Source organism: Pteropus medius, unplaced genomic scaffold (assembly GCF_902729225.1).
Source record: "Pteropus medius unplaced genomic scaffold, Ma_sr-lr_union100, whole genome shotgun sequence".
Taxonomy (NCBI): Eukaryota; Metazoa; Chordata; class Mammalia; order Chiroptera; family Pteropodidae; genus Pteropus; species Pteropus medius.
Window position 1 is genome coordinate 6,541,444 of NW_024349519.1, and position 18,931 is coordinate 6,560,374.

The following is an 18,931-nucleotide window of genomic DNA, read 5'->3' on the forward strand; positions in this document are numbered from 1 at the left end:
TTCATTGTTCAAGTTCTTCTCTTTCTTTTCTTTTCTTTTCTTTTCTTTCTTCTTCCTTCCTTCCTTCCTTCCTTCCTTCCTTCCTTCCTTCCTTCCTTCTTCCTTCCTTCCTTCTTCCTTCTTCCTTCCTTCTTTTTTTTTTCTCTTTTCTCTTTTCTCTTTTCTTTTTTTCTTTTCATTTCTTTTCGTTTCTTTTTATTTTTTTTATCACTGGAACAACTTCCTAACTGGTTGTCCTTCCTCTAAATATTTCCCTACCCAATATTAGGTCTAAATTGCTAATAAACAAATCTTTCAAAAACATAAATTTGATTACTTTCACTTCTCCACTTCTTTGCATATGAAACCCTTCATAATCCAGCTTCTGCCTAACTCTCCTACCCTTCTTGTAACTTAAATTTTAGTCCTACATTATATGGGGAAACTAGTCAATGTGTCAGCTGGATGACTTCAGGGGCTTTCCCTCAAATAGCCTAGTAACAAGCTTTCTCAGGCCAATCATTATTGCAAAACTGAGAATTACCCAGATGGTGGACAAGCTCTTCCCCTTTCCATCTTCCCTATAACTATGCAAGTGTCAGAAGATCCAGGTTTCTCTTCCAGAGCATAGCTCCATGATGCTCTGAGAATGTAGAATGCATATGTAGCTTTTCAGAGTGTGGCAACCATCATGAAAGATGGCTTCTAGAAATAAAGTATGTGGTGTGGCAGCTGGTAAATATGATAAGAGAGGATAGGCATTATTTTCTACCAATGGATTGTTTTCTTATTTTTCCTTTGGAAAATGTCCTTATTTGCTTTATTGGCAGGAGATGAATTCATTTAAAATAGCTCCATAACAAATTGTGGTATAGCTACAATGAAAGGAAATTTGGAATAAAATGTTTCATTTTATTGACAACTTATAGGATGTTAGAAATAAAATGGGTGGTGAGGATGATTGGTTCTAATATTCTCATTTCACATATGAGAAAAAATGGAATCTCAAATAAGGGATGTAACTTGCTCAAGATCACAGAACTGATGCGAAATTGTCCTGGAGTAAGTCATCATTCCAGTCTGTGAGACCAGGGAGGACTTTCCAAAGATACTGACAGCCCATAGTTAGCCCTCAGCCTCTTAGCCCTCTTGTGCTCCTCATTGGCTCTATCACTCTGCACTGATTGCTTATACAGTTACATTTCTTTTCATGTGCTCATATTTCACCTCCCTCAGACAAGAAGTTCATTAATGACCCATGTAAAGCATTTACACGAACACTGTAGGTTCTCAAACATGTTTCTATTTTTTTGTGTCCATCTGATTTTCTGATTAGCGTTCTGTTTCAAAAATAAAGTCAGGCTAAATTAAATGGACACAAATAGAAATCTAGGCTATGCTCACTGAACCTACCATAATGAGAACATCAGGGCAGGGCTGGTTTCTTGAAACTTTTGAGTAGGCTTTGCTTCCTAGAGGCCCTCACAAATATTCCAAGATACAATGGGAAGTTTCATCCCATCTAATCTATTCTTATCACCACCAGAGATGTGAAGTTGAATAAACGTCTTGGTTTATTAAATTTGAGGACCGAATTTCTAGCATTGACTAAGCTTCCTATTAAAACACCAGGCTTTAAGAATCTGTAACAATTCCACAAATAGATATGCAAGAAGTTCTTTACAACGATGTTAAATTTCTGATAATGTACTGGCAGGCAGCACAATGGCCAGGAGTGTTAATAAATTTGAGGTAGAATGCAATGATGTACTGCTTATCTTTTAGAGAAACAATCATAGACTCACTGACTGATCAAACCCAAAATCTACCACCATAATAATTCCCTATAGTAGGTAGCACGTAATTCAAGAAACAGGCTGACTGGTAAAATACAATCAAATGAAGAAAGTCAGCACATTTGATAACACACAGAAAATTGTGTCAGTACCTGGACTTCTGTTTGAAGCAGAACTGATAGACCTTAAGTGAACAGGTTGCTGTTAACTCTGATGTCCATTCTTAATTAATGTGGAGACTATAAAAAGTGGAAAGAAGAGAAACTTTGGGGTGGCAGACCACCATGAGTTTGAATCTAGAACCTATGGCTTAGTAGCTGTGGAATTTGTGGCAGATTACTGAAATTATATTAGCCACAGTTTATTTGTAAATAAAAATATTAGCTGAGTGCCTGCCTATTTGTGCCAGCACTTATCTATCTTCTTTATATGTATTAACCTATTTAACTCCCAATCTATGAAAAAGGCTATAATTGTCTCCACTGTATTGAGCAGTAGCAAGCTTAAGTAACTTGCCTAAGAATACAAACCTAGTAAGTGGCAGAGCTTGGAGGCAGTAAATAGGTAGCGAATATTGCTAAAAACATGTATTAGGATACTGAAGAATAAGTAGGACCCTAGTTTATAAATGGCCTATGAACCCAGAAGCAATGCTTATTGCAACACTGTTGACTGGAAATGTGAAGAACGCACAGCAGCATTTTCTGGTAAAACAGAAGAAACGCCAGAAGGACACATGTGGCAATGATTCCTAAAGGTGCAACACACTACATGTAGGACAGATGCCTTATAGAGAAAAAAATTAGGCACTATTGAGTAGAAAGTCAAGTGAGTGTTAAAACAATACCATTTATGAGTATTCAGAAATAAGAGCTGCTGTTAGCAGCAGCTAGGGAAAATCTCCTGGAGAGATGGGAAAACGTGAAATAAACATTGATGGAGGGATGGACAAAGAGAAAGGAGAAAGGTTTAATCTAATATGTGAAATACCACTATCAAAGAGCGATGTCAGAAATGAGAACGACATGTTTGAAAAACTATAGGAGTCCTGTCTGACTAAAGCAGAACACTAAAGCTAGTGGAACACTAGAAGTAGCACAAAAGTATCCCCCTAATAATCTGTCTTATGGTGCTCATTTACTCACTTCTTCAAGGAGACTTCCTACAAAACTGCTACAGTATAAACTGGTCTTGCTCTGGCTGAAAAGAGCAGCACACTTGAGAGGAAACAGCAAAAAAAAAAAAAAAAAAAAAAATTCAAAGTGTTCCTTAATAGATGACTATCTTAATAAATTATTTTTGTCAGTGGCTTCCTGTAGTCACTAGTCACTAAAATTCTGAAACCATATTATGCATATTTACAGGTACAAATGTTTTATCTAAATTTAAGTCCTTTAACATACCTCTAAAGATGTATATTTTTGAAAATAATGATAGAAAACTGAAGGGAGAACCAAAACTTCAGATAAGTGGGAACTAATTAGCTGGGAAAAATTTTTTTGTTTCCTTTTTTTTTTTTTAGAAGTGAATTAGTTGCAGTGTTCAACTTCATTTATTCAAAATTAATAGAAATTATTTAATAATTGTTATATTATTTATATCAATTATATTGATTATTAATAGAAATAGAAGTAATGGTAATTAACTAATGAGTATTAATAGAAAATAAAATTGAATTAAATATTAATTAAAATTTAAAGAATATTAATTTGAAGGAGCATAAAATTATTTACCTACCCAAGGAACAGTTTTCTTAAGGTCTGAGTTGGAAGTGTCTCCCAGAGAGAGTGTGAATCAGATGGAAAAAAAGATTGAGGTTTAATTATGGAAGTCCTTGGATAATAGTTTCGGACACTCTGGTTTTATCCCATTGCTCAGAAAAAGATTCCTTAAGATACCTTAGCACAGTGAGGAAAGTGATATTTAAGAGGCCAAGTGTTGCCGCCATATGTAAGATAGACTGGAAAGGGCATACGGGGTGACCAGTACAGATCCATTGAGATAATTAGGCATGAGACAGTGACAGTCTAGCCAAAAGGTGATTTAAGGTTAAGACAGTCTGATGCATGTAGAAGAAAAATTAAGACTGCCTTTGTGATTGACCAGGTAAAAGAGAATTTCAAGAGGACTTAGGTAATAAGCATGAAAGAGGCATCATCACAAAACAAGGAATTTGAAGCAGGGAGCATGAACTCACTGGAGGGATAAAAAGAATATGTTTATGTGGAAGATTTAGACAAACACGAAGACATGGATTAAGTTATGAGTAGCTATGGAAAGGCAATGTTAGAGGAGTCTCCCTCAGCCCACATTATGTGTTCGTAAAGGTACGGTCAGCACAAAATAAGATGGGAACAATCTCCTTCCTCATGGCACGCAGTGAAGAAATGTCCATTGAACATACATTATTTTCAACCCTTTTAGGTCATTTACATATAGATCCTAACACAAATTTCTGTAACATTTTTAATATAAAAAGCAAGAATATGGAATTTCAAAGGTAAGCCCACGTGAAACATTTCCTCTTTATATTCACATAATTTTTCTGAACCGAAATAAAATATCCGACTTATAACCAATCATTTTTCTTTGCTGAGCAAGATTTATTGTTCATTTACTAAAAAAACATATTTAGCACAAAGATAAGTTATGTAGAAAGATAAAGCATTCCAATTTTCAGATTTTCACTGATTTTTTAAAAAGACATTTCTCAACTTGTAGAACTATATAAACACAGACATGAAAAACACCAACATTACATTTTTTAAAAAATTGGCAAGCACGCTTGGCTTTAATAAAAATAAAATTAAACTGGTAACTTTGGAAACACAGCATTCTGTGAAACGTGTACATGTTTCTTCAGGGAAAATCTATATGTTGATTCTAAATCACATTTATCTATAGGAGTAATATGAAGGCAATGAATATTTAAACCTAGTTGTGTCATGGTAATAAACACTAACTACAGGCATTAGGTCAGGAGAGAACTGAGCTCTTCAGGTAGACAGGCATTCTCATTTAAGACTGAATGTTAACTCTCAGTGCACGCAGAATAATCTTATTGATTGGATTAACAACAGTAAAGTTAGGATTGATGAAATTTTCACTTGCCTTGGGTTGCTATTACTATCACTATCTTAAAATTTTTGACCCTAACTTTTCATTATATGTAAATAAGATTCATTTTTTTCCTGTTTACATAATAGCCCTTCAAACAGTAAGAACTTAGAAGGGTAGAAGAGTAAAGAAAACAGTAACAAAAATACCAATATGTGGAGGAGAGAGATAAATGAATAAAATAATTTAACAACTAGCATTCATTATTATTTATCTATCATTCATATCAGAGATTTACAAAGACAGAGGTGGACGCAAGTGCCAAACCCTATGTTCAAATCTATGCAGGGAGATAATAAGTCCTATCTACGTGATAACAGAAGAATAAAATTTCCAAGGTAAAACAATACTGCAGGTGCAATCATAATGTGTGCCAAAATGCTGAGAAAATCTGGTGTCATCAAAACAGTCTCTAAAGGGAAAATATATACGTGATTATGCTTGAAGGGAGGTGTGGGATTGGCACAGAAATCCTAAGCAGGAGAATAACATATGGTAACTTCAGTGGAAATGGGCAGGTTATTTTGGAACCGGAAATAACTCAGAGAAGATCTAAAAGGGGCAATAGGCAAGGTGGGCAAGTTAATAGAGAGGCTTGAAAGAGGCTGAGGCATCAGAGTCTGATTCAGTATTTAACAAGGAGCCACTGTATGTTTTTAATCATGAAAGTAGCTTCAAAAATATTCAGATGTTGCATATCCATTATGTTAAATGATCTCTTAAGTTTAATGAAAATTTGATCTAACTTATGTTTGCATGCATACGATTGACCTTTCACTCTGGAGGCATCATGATTGACAAGATATGGTTTACAAATTTATATGATGAAAAGATAGATTTAAAAAACCTATCTGATAATCTAACAATTTCACTTTTTAATAAACTGATATAAAAGGCATTTATAGTCGACTATGCTGAAAATGATGAAAAAGATGGTTCTCAAAAATTTATTCATAAATGATCAAATAAATAAATGTACATGGTGCTATGGGCTGAATTGTATTACTGCCCCCAAATTCATATGTTGAAGCTTTAACTCCCAATGTGACACTTGTTGAAGATGGGCCTTTGTGGTAATTAGGTTTAGATGGAGTCACAAGGGTGGGGCCTTCATGATGGCATCGGTGACTTTATAAGAAGACACCGGAGAGCTTCCTCTCTCTATTTCTACCATATGAGGACACAGAGAGAAGGTGGCCATTGCAAAACAGGAAGAGCGCCCTTTCCAGGGAGCTGAATCAGCTGGCATCCTTGACCTTGGACTTCTCAGCCTGAAGACTCTGAGAAAAAAATTCCTGTTTAAGCCACATAGTCTATGGAATTTTGTTATGGTAGCTTGAGCTGACTGATACATACAGGGTCATTATAAATCATCTCAGACATGTCATTGATCATCTCTCTCCATGTCTTCCCCATTTTTTCTTGGCTTTTCTTTACATGAGTGGCAGGCAAGGGCAGCATGAACTCATGTTTACTGAATTTTAGTTAGCGTCTGTAAGATGCTCTACATATGTTACCTAATTTAATCCTGGTAAGAATATATGACACCATGATCTATGGGAAATATTTCAAGACAATTTTATTGAAAAAAAGTGATAGAAAATGTGCACATTTTATAATCCACAATTAGAAGTCTTCTAAATAGTATACATATATAACTAATTTATATCTGGTAACCACAGTGGACAATGAAAATAAAACACTCCTTGAAAACTTTTATTAAGGATAATCAATAATTTATTTCTTTTATTGTCACAATTACCACAATTACCTAGCTACATGACCAATGTCACTACATATCACAGGAAGATTGTCCACCTACACTTTACTGAGACAAAAACAATGGCCACATATTATGTTAAAAGTACAATGGGATGTTAAACAAGTTTTTTTTTTATGTGTAAGACAAGATGTGGCACATGACTTATTAACAAGTTTGATATAATAGGCATTATGCCAAGTACAGAAATGTTTTGGCATTGGGTTATTATTAAAGTAGAAAATAAGTAAACTAGAGAAATAAATCCAGATCTTAACGTACAATAGATACATCAAAATAGGAAATTAATTGGCTCCTTAGTATTTTTGTTCATTTTTTTGTTTTCTTTCCTTTTGTTTTTTTTTTATATATATATATAAATGAGTAATATGAATATATCACAAGTTAAAGAAAGACCTCAGCCAAAAAGAAGGTACCGGTATATGAAAAACAAATGAAAAATTACCAGGTATTTTTTGCTTACAAAAAATTCAAACTATAGAGTCAGAAAATATATATAAAAATGCCACATTGAACGAGGCAATCATACTCTACCCAAACTGGTAGCACCCTCTTAACATCAGTTGTGTTCTATTCATTCGGTCATACAGTGGTGACTGACAAAAAGGCATTATGAACTCGTGTGCCATCAGGAGACTTGGCCCCGTGGGTCATCAGTTCTTGGATTGTCATCCAGTTGTCCAAAATTTTCTTGTTTCTTTTTTTCATCATCTTTTTGTGGCTGAGTTCAATGATGTTGAGCTCCTTCTTGCCCTCGCTGCCACTCTGAGGACTCTCCTTGAGACACTCTAACCGGCTCCGCATCATGAACTCTCTGCGCCGACGTTGCTCTTTGGCCCGAACCAGGTGTTGCTTTCTCTCCTCTTTGCTCCAGTAGCGCCCCATTTTCATCTCGCTCATGGTGTCATCGTCTGTCGTCATGCCACTCCGTTCCTCCTTAATCTTTAAGGCACGTTCCTTCAGAATCCGGTCTCGCACTGGTCTCTTTGTTATGTAGCGGGTCCCATCGCTCCTAATTTTCACCTTCCATTCCATCTTGGGCTCTGAACACTTCTGAGACTCCTTGCACATGCTCACCAAACTGAGCTGACTCTGAGCATATTCTACCGCAGATTTCTGTTGAATTAACTGCATGTAGCTTTGATAATGCCGGGCATGTGCTGGGATGTTTGCATATCTATATGAGGAGCTGTGGTAAGGAGAGAGGTAAGGGATGTGTTCGCTGCCTGTCTTCTCTTGATCAGAAAGTTTGTTGCTTTCTGAAATCTCCTTGCCTTCGATGCCACAACCTTGGTCAGTGGTTTTGGCTTTGGGGGAGGTTGACTCTTTACCGCTCTGTCCAGAAGAGGGCTGATTGGCTGAAATTGTGCTTCTCAGGTTTTTCTTATTGGTGAGGTTGATCACTCTTGGAAGGGAACTGTCAGGTGAACGATCCACAGTGAGTGGAGTGCTTCTGCAGCTTTCGGCTGTGTTGTAAGCACTCGAACTGTCCTTGTCTGACTTTTCTGGGTGTTCGATGATGTCATCTAGTTTTCCCCTTTGCATATCAATGCTGGTGTTATAATTTCGGAATCCTCCATCATGCAATGCCCAGATGTCTCCATACTGGTCTGTCACTTTCTGGAGCCTGTGAGCCTGCATGATATTCTGGCATTCGAGTTCAATGTTTCTTAGTTCTTCATTAAGCAATTGTAGCTCATGCTCCACTCCCTCTTGTCCGCCTTGATTGCATTCTATTGTGCTGCTCGAGTAATACAGGTCATACTCTCCATGGTTTCGAATCTTGCATTTGAGCTCCAAGAGCTGCCGGAATCGTTCACACTCCTCATCCTGGTTGCCAGGGCAGTCTGAGTCAATGTATTCACCGGACATGAAGCTCTCGTTGCACTGAAGTTCAACACTCCCTAGAGTATCGTGGCTCTGCCCCAGGTCTCTCTTGCTCTTCAAAGATGTGTTGTTGGGATCTTCAGCTGCATTCTCCTGCTCTGAGCTCTCGTCATTCCGCAAACTTTCATCTGTGCGCCCCACTCCACTGTCCTTCTCGTGGTTGTTTGATGAAGATGTGGCCGTGTCTGTTGTGCCTTCTTCTTCTTCTTGTTTTTTCGGCTAAGAAAATAATGTTGAGGGAACAAAGAAAACCATGTGTTGAAAAATTTGCTAAAAAAAATGCTTTTTGACAAAAGTACAGTTCCTAGAAAGATGCTCTAATTTTAGTATCCATAACAATTTTAGAAATAAAGGCAATTAGCTCAAGGTAGCTTTTTATGCAATGAAATAACGAAAAGAAAAACTGCATGAATATAGCTATGATACTCACTTGGGGATAAATAAAACAGAATGTATTTAAATAAGTTATTCTTCTTTTAAGGCTTTATCTTACTTGGAAAACTCTGGCATGAAGATGTGTAAATGAGGTGACTTTATGAGTTTCTAAGAAGATGAATAAGAATGTCTAAATGGTCTTCAGCCATATGGAAGCTTGGAGTTCAGAAGTCACATCACCCTATTACTATTACTGTTTTCTGAACATTAAGTTCAGAGGAAACGTTATTGCTCTAGTAATACATTGATTATGGTAAGCCAAACATCACGAAATTTCAGCAATAGGTTAGTATTGGAGCCTAGGTCCTTCTATCTACAGATGAGGAAGCTTAATCTCAGATGGATTTAGGTTATTAGTGACACAGAGAGGTCTAGAAGGCTTTTGTCATCTCAGTGTCAGGATTTCTTATATGTCCAGGATGCCATATTCTTGCATACATATGCTTTGACCTCAGTGCATCTCCGAATCACGTGATTGAAAAGCAACGATAATGTCTCAGGACTCATATGGGTACTTAAAAAGATTTTTCTACTTTTAACCAGTAATTTCCTTCAAAGGTGAGTTTTATTCTGCCAAGAGTAAAATAACAGTTCCCATGAAAATCTGAGCAGCACTGATTGCCACAGATAGGCATAATATCAAAAATATATTTTGTCATATATATGTAAATATATGTATAAATGTCACTCCCCAGTACTTTCTGGCTTTTGAGCAGAATGATTAACTGTTGCTGCCCTAAGGAGATGCATATCTAGTTCTTTCTCTGTGAATGGCGTAAAGTTACTTTTTCTCCCACCACTCCTTAGTCTACATGGCAGTGTCTGGACGTATTTTCTTTATGTTTAAGTTTTTTTCTCTTCCAGGTGTAATTATATAATTCAATATAATTGAGCCTTTTTTAAAGAAGGACATAATGGGTGATAAAACATATTCTAGAACAGGTTTGAAAAGGTCTCTCCACATAATTGTTATTTTTTCCACATAAGTAATGACAGAACTATATGTAACAAATTGGAGATGAAAGAATATGGCCATGTATTATGCTATTCTTAGAGTCTATCTTTCCCTAAAATATTTTTCCTCACTTGTTGAAAACATACTGAGATTGATTTAAAATATCTTATTGATAAAAATAGTTATAAATAAGTAATAGTAACTAAAAATGGAAAGCTTGTTTCATCTGCATGTCCCTTGCTATAAGCTGATAATACCAAATGTGGTGACATCTGCACATTGTGCTATAAAACCCTCAGAGGATATAACTGATATTGAACATCTGAGTTTCTGTACCACATTATTTACATTTATATTTTTCTCATATCTAATGATAAGCTGAAAAAACACAAGAAGGTTACTATCTTTTTAAAAATTTTACATGCAGTATAGACTAATTATGCTGTGGGAGATGTTACACAATGTGTCAAGAGTAGCCATAGGACCAAAGATAGTATGTAAAGTTAAACTGTCATATGGTTATTAATTTTAGTTTTTAAATATGGGTATGTATTTTTAATTGAATTGCTCTTTCTTTAGTCACTGGTTTATGAACATATCTGAAAATAAAAAGAGTTTTTCTATTCTCAAACCTAGAATTCCTGGTTTCTAATGTAATGCTACTCTATCATTTATCATTTCCCTATGGAATTATTATAGTGACAGGCAATGTTTTTACCAAGACATTTCTAATGTAGTGTTATTGTTTATAAGGGCAAAGGACTTTTAAAGGTTTCTGTATTTCTCATCATTTTTCAGTCTCATGGTGAAGAAAAATTTCCACACGATGAAAATTTAACCTCAAGGTCATCTAGTGTTACCTCAAAAGACTTAGCATTTGTATTATGTCTGATGAGTAGGCGGCATTTGACACCATATCACTTCACCTGGGCAGGATTTCTCCCTTCTTTCTTTATTCCAACATCCTCCTGTCAATTCTGTATCAGGTCACATTTTGTATTTAAGAAAGAAAAAGCCTGGAGCAAGGGCTCTCTTGCTTGTAACCAGCAGCTGCCACCCGAAAATATCTTTATTTGTGGCCAGTGTTGAAGTCATACATAAAAATTTCAATCTGTCTGATACTGAAAAGCCTTCACTATAGTAGAAGTGTCACTGCTGAGCATGAACTACTGTTGATGAAGTGGCCAATGAGCCTCCATGATCAGCTCAGAGTATATAGCACACATGGCTATGTTGACACTGTAGTTTGCATTTTAATGATTTATTTAATATATGGACATGTGCATATACACACATATCTCTGTTATGGGATGCTAGCATGTCAATATATTTCATCATTCAGCTTGGTAAAGTGATAGGATGTTTGTGTTTCATGTTCTTAAGCTGAACTGTCAGAGTTTTTTGTTTTTGTTTTTGTTTTTAATTATCTTTCAGGATATGTTAAGGATTAATATTGAAAATGGATGATAATTAAACAAATCAGAAAACTGACAGCAGAAGTGTTAATAAAATTATATAAGGCAGATGAACGTCATGAATCTGACATAAAAATTTATGATATATTGATCTGTTTTTATCTAGTAGGAAAACAACAACAAAAATGAAGACTGCCACAAATCACACTGTGATCTTTTACTAGTTATACATTAATTAAAAGCAGGAACTTTGCTCATTTTTCTTTGTATTCTCAGAATCAAGTGTGGTGATTGGAACATATTAGGAGCTCAGAATTTTTTGTTGAATGAATATGTCCCTAAGGCAAAATCATGTGAATAATTTCAAGTAGGACTGCTCCTATTTAATGTTATAAAGGTGTAATCATAATACCAAAAACACAGATAAGATAGATGGCTTACATCATGTCATTATCTTCCTTTAGTTGCTTAAATATTCAAAGATGCACATTAATTTCAAAGTATAAATTTACTGTTTTGGGGGAGGTTCTCTCAAAAGATATAGTTTGTCTCCCACTAGCATACTGAGCAGCAACATGCATTTTTACTATTAAACTTCGGAATTAGGTTGACAGTATCTGGGTCAGCATTTGAATACTACATTACTCTATCAACAGTGGTCCCTAAGCTTCCCAAACTAGAAATATTCTTAATAGAAAAAATTGTATTTATTCCCTCTGCTTCATTTGAGATGCTCATTTGCTCTCAAAAATTACCATTACATGGATGGTTGATCAAACTCTTTGATTTTGTTTTTTACTCCATTTATGGTTATACATTAAAAAAAGAACTAGCAACATTTCAAATGATGTAGTTCAAATTGTTGGCCCTACCTGCTCCACCTCATTGGCAGTGCGCTGCATTGCTTCATTATGCTGTTCTTCCAACATCTCTAAGTTTAAGTCCTCTAAGAATTCATTCCTTTCATCTTCCAGCCAGCCTTCATCCAGCTGCAAAAGAATACATTAGTACATTATTTTAGGTTAGTGAGAACTCATGCTAAAATAGGGGAAACTTAAATGGCGATGCCTGACCGGTTCCTTTTATCATAATGATTCTCTTTAGAACAGTGGCCTCTGATAGTTCACCTCTCAGAAGGAAGAAAAGGTGATTAAAAAAAAAAATGGACTCACGCCTTTTATCCTTTCCTGAAACAGAGCTACAGATTTTCTCTCATAACTGAGTAGATCTCACAGCATAGAACATTACCGTCTTTCAAAATGTATAAAAAGCATACTGCGTAATCCACAGCTGTCACGCTCATTACCTCCAACAGTCCCCATGTTAAAGAAACGCACTCGTACTAATAGGGCCATGAGCTGATTGGGCTTTTCCCTTAACAATGACCCCCAACGTGACTACACATAAAGTGCCTCTCCCTGTCCCATCCTGCTTTTTATATTTTTAGGAGCATGGCTTCCAAGTTAACAAGATGGCTGCTTGCCACAAATGCAAACATCATTTATTTTATCTGAAAAAAAAAAGTTCTAAGTTATTCTTCTCAAAAAACAAAACAAAAAACAAAAAAGTGATGTTATACCATGTCTATTTTGATTCATTTTCCAGGTTCAATTCCAAAGAAAATTACCTTAAATGTTGCTTGTAAGGGCAGTGGAATGGCGTGGAGCATGCAGGGTTTTGTTTGTGGGTGCTGAATGGAAGTATTCTTGTGGGCATCTTACACAAATTAAACTGAACAAATCTCTTTGACTTCTAAATACAAAGTAAAGTGGAGAGCTGGTGGTTGCTAATATGATGAATGTTGACAGCCAATACAGATAATTTTCCTCAAAGTGGATTTTGGTGCTGGATTACATGAATTAGCTGTCTATGCTGATTAAATTAACTGAATTATTGTCAAATCTCTGCTTCATTCTGTATTACAGAGAAACAGCAGCTTTCTAGGGAGCCAAAATTGATAATAGTTTGAGGTGTTTCACCACTAAATAAATGGGCAAAATAACCTTTTAAAGATAAGTGATCTCTAAAATTTGAAAACAAAACAAATCTGAGAGAAGGATATTAAATTGGCACCAGAAGAGGCATTAGAATATATGTATCACATACATTAACATGAAGGCAATCATAGGTTTCTTGATATTTATTAAAGGTTATCTAGAACTAAAATTACCTCAAATTTCACTGGGGCCAAAAGCATGGACACATTTATTCATTCTCATTTATCTTAATATAGTCTTAATAACTAGATCAAGTTCCACCCCACTGACCTTGATATGCAGATGAACTATGAAAATTAAGCTGACTAAAAATTTAAATTCAGTCCAATTTATAATTGTCCAAGTTTTACTTTCTTTAATCCCTTTTAAATTTCATGAAGCTGCAAACTCCAGACTCTGAAAGAAATTATTTCAAGCTAGCAATGTTTGCTTTTTATAAGCACACTAAGGTATTTTTCTTAAATTGGGTCAAAATATTTGCTGACATTGATATAATAAATGACGGAACCAAATCTTTTGAAATTTCAATGAAGGAGTAGAGAAGATAAGGAGACCACAGGGTAAGAATTAACGGTCTCTTGCAACTCTTTTCTTATTAACTATCCCTGTAGATCCTTGATTTACCATGTGTAGTCAGTATATGCCTATTTTGATTAGGCTTTCCTCTAGGCTAGAGGTATACACAGCACAATAAGTGAGGAGAGATTCTTCTTGCTCACTTCCTTTCCCTGTCCCTTTCCACGGAGAAGTACATTGATGGCAGTCTGAATCTAGCTCTGTGGCAGAGACAAAACTCTTCCTTGAGCTGAGCTGCAGGAAAGGGAGGACTGTCATTATGATACAGGGGGATCTGTCTGCATGGTAGTGGATCACACACTGGCATTTCAGAGAAAGAAACAGCTACACTGTCTCAAAACTAGTGGCTACAAGTTCTTTATGAGAGCCCTCTGTGCCCCCATGTCCCAAGGGGAAGCAGAGAGAATGGCAATATCGTTAATGGTCTGAGGAAGAAAATGGGCAGAAAATGAAAGAAAGTTGACAGGGAATGAAAAAAATGAGTTATTTAAAAATATTGCACAGTTGCACAGTACAGCCCCCAGCAACTCTGTAGATCATTTCCAAGAATGTAGAGAGGATTTGAGACATTTAAAAAATATGGCTAGAAAAAGCACACAAAAACCTTCTACATTTTCCCTGAATAAAACTCACATGCACAAAAAAAATGTAATAATGAGATATATTGAAATTAATGAAAATATATAGGTGATATAAAGACAAGGGTTATTGTTTTGTTTTGGTTTCTTTTTTTTTCTTTTTCTTTTTTTGTTTTTTTTTTATGCTACTTTATAGCAGGTACTGCTTAAATTACATTTTTAAAGTATGGTGTTAAAATGAATTTTTTTTCTTTATTTTCCTACAAATCTTATTTTCTAAAGGTAATTAGCTCCATTCCAGTATGATGAAGGCTAGGGGGACTTCAGGATCAAGGGACTAATGCAGACCTTGATTTTGATAGACAGGACGGTATCCTACAGAGTCAGATTGCCATTGACCTTTTATCAACCATGGAAAGGAAGTCTTGTTTGAAAATTCATCCTCCAACACTGATTCTTTTGGGTCAGGAGTGTAGCAAGATATTAAAAAATGTCACTGGTTCTACCAAGTGTGTGTATTCCACTAAGATTAACAGATCTGGTCTTATGTCATTAATTTCCATTCTTTCCTTAGCCCATTATACCGGCTATGTGGGAAGGAAATGTTTTAATTCTAAATTAACGAGGTTCTCTAGCAGTTACCTGGAAAGGGCAGGGAAACCACATTATAACATCAAAATATCTTTTCTACAACTATTGAGTTCTCCTCAATTTACCATGAATTTCACTAATATGTTTTTAGCCTCATTATTCTGTTCTTTTTCAAGAAAATGAGATCAGTAAGATTAACTGGTTTGTGAAATTTCCAGGTAATTAGTGCAATTTCATATGTATTTTTAAAATTCACTCCCAAATAGGCAGTCCAGCCAGTTGTATAGGTTCCCCTCCCCACTCTGAGGACCTCAGGTGTGTAACTTTACTCTGCCCTGGGCTATGGCAGGCTTTATGAGAATCATTTAGAATGGTCCAGGGTGTAAAGGAAATATATGTGGAAAGGGTGATCTTTTACAACCACTACATTTGAGTCAGGATTCAGTCTGACACTGAAATACACTTACTCAAGGAAATTTATAGATAGTATATAGTTACTGAGTCTAAAAAATATCAGATCAATAACCTAGAAGACAAATGTTGATATAACGAATTTCACTCAAACTACTGACAGATGGATAGAATGGTGACAACGTAATGTCCCTTCTGCACTGCGATGGCGCATAAAAGGGTATAAAAGGAAGTACCAACAGTACTTCGCTTCCACCATTTCCTCTCCTTGACTTTCACGACATCTCCCTCTGTAAAAACATTTAAAAATTCCTTTAGAAGCTTTTTGTTTTTGGTGGGACAGATGTTTTTGTCACACTAAACTTGGAAAAGATTTGTTAGCTACACATAGAAAGAACTACACCATACTATGTAAGCCACTTTATTTGATAAAGTTATTCTGAAAAGATTTAAGTTGATAGCTAGATATGTTAATGTTTTTCTTTCATTAGAGATTCTTTCAAGATACCTTAAGATGTCAATTAAGAATTTTTAGATGGAAACCTAAAGCAAGGATCCACACAGAATTAAAAATCATGTAAAGTTAACCATTTTTCAGTTATGAATTTATTTAAATAACTGATAAGAGAAAGGAGAGAATAACGATTCAATTTTTTTTTTTAATAAAATATTTAGTTGACATTCTGTGAAGCAATATTAAAGGAGACTTTAACTTATAATTGTTTTGATCAGGTTGGTAACTTGGGAAAGATAACTCAATTATACTTTGAATACTTGGTTTTACAAATATCCATGGTACTGATTTGATATAGAATAGCAAATAATGACTATAAAGTTCAGTTTCAGGACATTTGATCTCTGTTCTGACCTGAATCTCTGGCCTTGCAACAAGCAGCACGATTCTCTTGCACTCATCACTAGAGAGTAATGCCACCGCTTCTTCTCGATTCTGGACATCCTCTCCATTTATCTAGAAAACAAATGAAAGTGGCACATTAGTTTCCATTTCCACAATGCTGCACACAATAAATGGCAAATATCAGCTCATTTATGGTAAATGTATGGACAATGAAGCTCACACAATGGGCTCATCTTCAGCCCCTCAGTGGTAAGTGCCTTCACTCAATTACGCACTTACTGTAAGAGCCATATCGATCCCTGAAGGATGGCGGACATCAGAGGAAGCAGTTATGTTCATAAATGTCCAACCTGCGCCCTGGCAACATACATCTAGCAACACAATTAACCAGCCCCTGACAGGTGACGTTCATCTTTCTCCGCTCAGAGTAATGGAAGTGTCACTCTGAGATAATAGTGCTGGGGGAAGCAGTGTGGCAATACCACAACTGAAATCCGTCATCCTGCATGCTTGCTGCGAGCCAATTAGAGAGCTGCAGTATTATCTCTCGTCAGGCAATGCTCCCGGGACACTGCCGATTGCATTTTCATTTAATCATTTCATATCTGTGTGTGGATCTGACTCAGTTGAACCGAATCACTCTCAGGATATCTTTCAGTGCTTAACTAATCAAAAGAAAATACAGTTCATCAGTAACATCCTCATTCAATACTCCAGTTCCTTTCCAAGATATATCTTTATGCTAAAGCAACAAAACTTTAATGTAATATCTTAAGGCTCATCTTTTCAGTGTACTTAAAATTAAAAAAAAAATAACAAAGTAGGATTAGCTTTTAGTAAGAATGCTTAGTCAAAGAAACCAAGCCTGAGTAAACTTTTGGTTAAAAAGAAAAGACTCTAGTGGCATTCAAACCATATCTTTTTTCCTTTTTCTAAGTTGTACGGACAGAGAAAACAAGGTTTCTAAAGTTTGTATTTTAAACTACATTTTCATGTTTAAATGTATTTTGTTCTTAGTTAACTGAACTTTTTTCTTTGGACATTTTAAATTAATTTTATTTTATTGATTGTTCGAATCCATAGAGACAATGAGATTTTTGATTTATAACATATAATCAAAATATATAAAAACAAATTTCAATTGAATAGGCCAAGTAATTCTATCTCAAATAAGTATTAATTATTTCAATAAATTAAAATGTGGCTGCACTGACGATTTTTTTTTTTTTCAATAATTAACACCTTTCACTAAGGATTTCTACTTAAAAGCATGACACAGACTACTCAAGTTTCCTACTTGTGGGTCTCTGGGATTCCGGCTGATATATGATGACAGACATAATTACCAAAAACAAGCCCTGGAAATCTTAACTTTGAACCACAATAAATGATCCATATTCCTAGATTCTTATCATACATACTGAGTATAAACAAAGCAGACAATAATAGGCAAAGAGGGGAAAATCACAAGAGTATTTTCTTACTCTGATCAAATGAATATCAGCTTAGTCTTTCACTTGTAAATGTAGACAAGAAATTCAGCTCTTATAAGTTTCAACTGCATTTCCTTTTTTTTTTTGCAAGTCGCAAATAAAATTTATCAAATTAGAAAATAAAGGCTATGATTCAAAAATGGAGACTAGTGACTGGGAAGCATATGATGTTTTTTTCATAACTATATATCTGAAAAGCTATTTTTGTACTGAATCCAAGGTCTTTTTTCCCTCAAATAAAGATAAATTGGCAGTGATGGATTCCACAACACCTCTCCTATCCTCAATTAAGTGTACTTTGAAAATAATGACTTGGAAATTTTTACCTTCTTTGAGCTTTGAGAGCTTATGTACATTTCATAGTAATTCTTGGTAGTATATCTGCAGTGCATCTATTTGTCTATCGATCACGGATCTAATCACCATTCCCCCACTGCAGGCACATTTAGTCCTATGGGGATTGAGTTGAGTAATTTCACATACCTTTTCTTCATTTTTCCTGTTTAAAATAAAACCCCCACTACTTTTTTCTCTGGTCTCCACTCAAGTATATAAGTACTGCTAAATTCTTTATCAAACTTTCACTTACCATTAGTCTAAATACTCTTATTTATGTTAGTTTAATATAATTATTATGTTCTCTATATTAAAGTGCAGATAATAGTGCCTTTCTAAGAGGTCGTTATAAGGATTAAATAAGTTAATATATGTAAAGGGCTTAAATAAGTGCCTGGTATAAAGTGTTCAAGGTTGGCACACATTACTGTTAATGATGTTGTTATTATAACTATCACTATTTATATTTTAATCTTTGGTAAAGGAAAGACTATTTTCTCTAAATAAAGCAAATATATTAAAATTTATGCACAATAATCAAATCTACAGTAGTAAACATGGTTCTGTTTTGAAAGCTATCTATGTCATATGTACTTTTAACTCTTAGAGAGCCATCAAGAAAAATGTGTTTACCCCTAAAAAGAGCCAAATATTTGGTGACAGAAGGTAATCTAACTTTGGGTGATGAATATACTATACAATATATATACGACTTGCTGTTGAATG

At 35.2% G+C, this 18,931-nt stretch overlaps 1 protein-coding gene across 3 annotated transcripts in view; it reads right to left on the reverse strand.

Annotated features, from left to right (window-relative positions):
* Positions 1-6,587: 6,587 nt before the first annotated feature.
* The window catches only part of PDZRN4 (PDZ domain containing ring finger 4), a 320,204-nt gene continuing 307,860 nt past the window's right edge, over positions 6,588-18,931 (reverse strand). For all 3 annotated transcript variants that reach the window (XM_039882300.1, XM_039882301.1, XM_039882302.1), the window contains 3 exons: positions 16,386-16,487; positions 12,237-12,353; positions 6,588-8,778 (listed from right to left, as the gene is read on the reverse strand). In XM_039882300.1, coding sequence (XP_039738234.1) covers positions 7,255-8,778; positions 12,237-12,353; positions 16,386-16,487 — 1,743 coding nt within the window. In that variant the 3' untranslated portion in view covers positions 6,588-7,254. The remainder of the gene's footprint in view (positions 8,779-12,236; positions 12,354-16,385; positions 16,488-18,931) is intronic.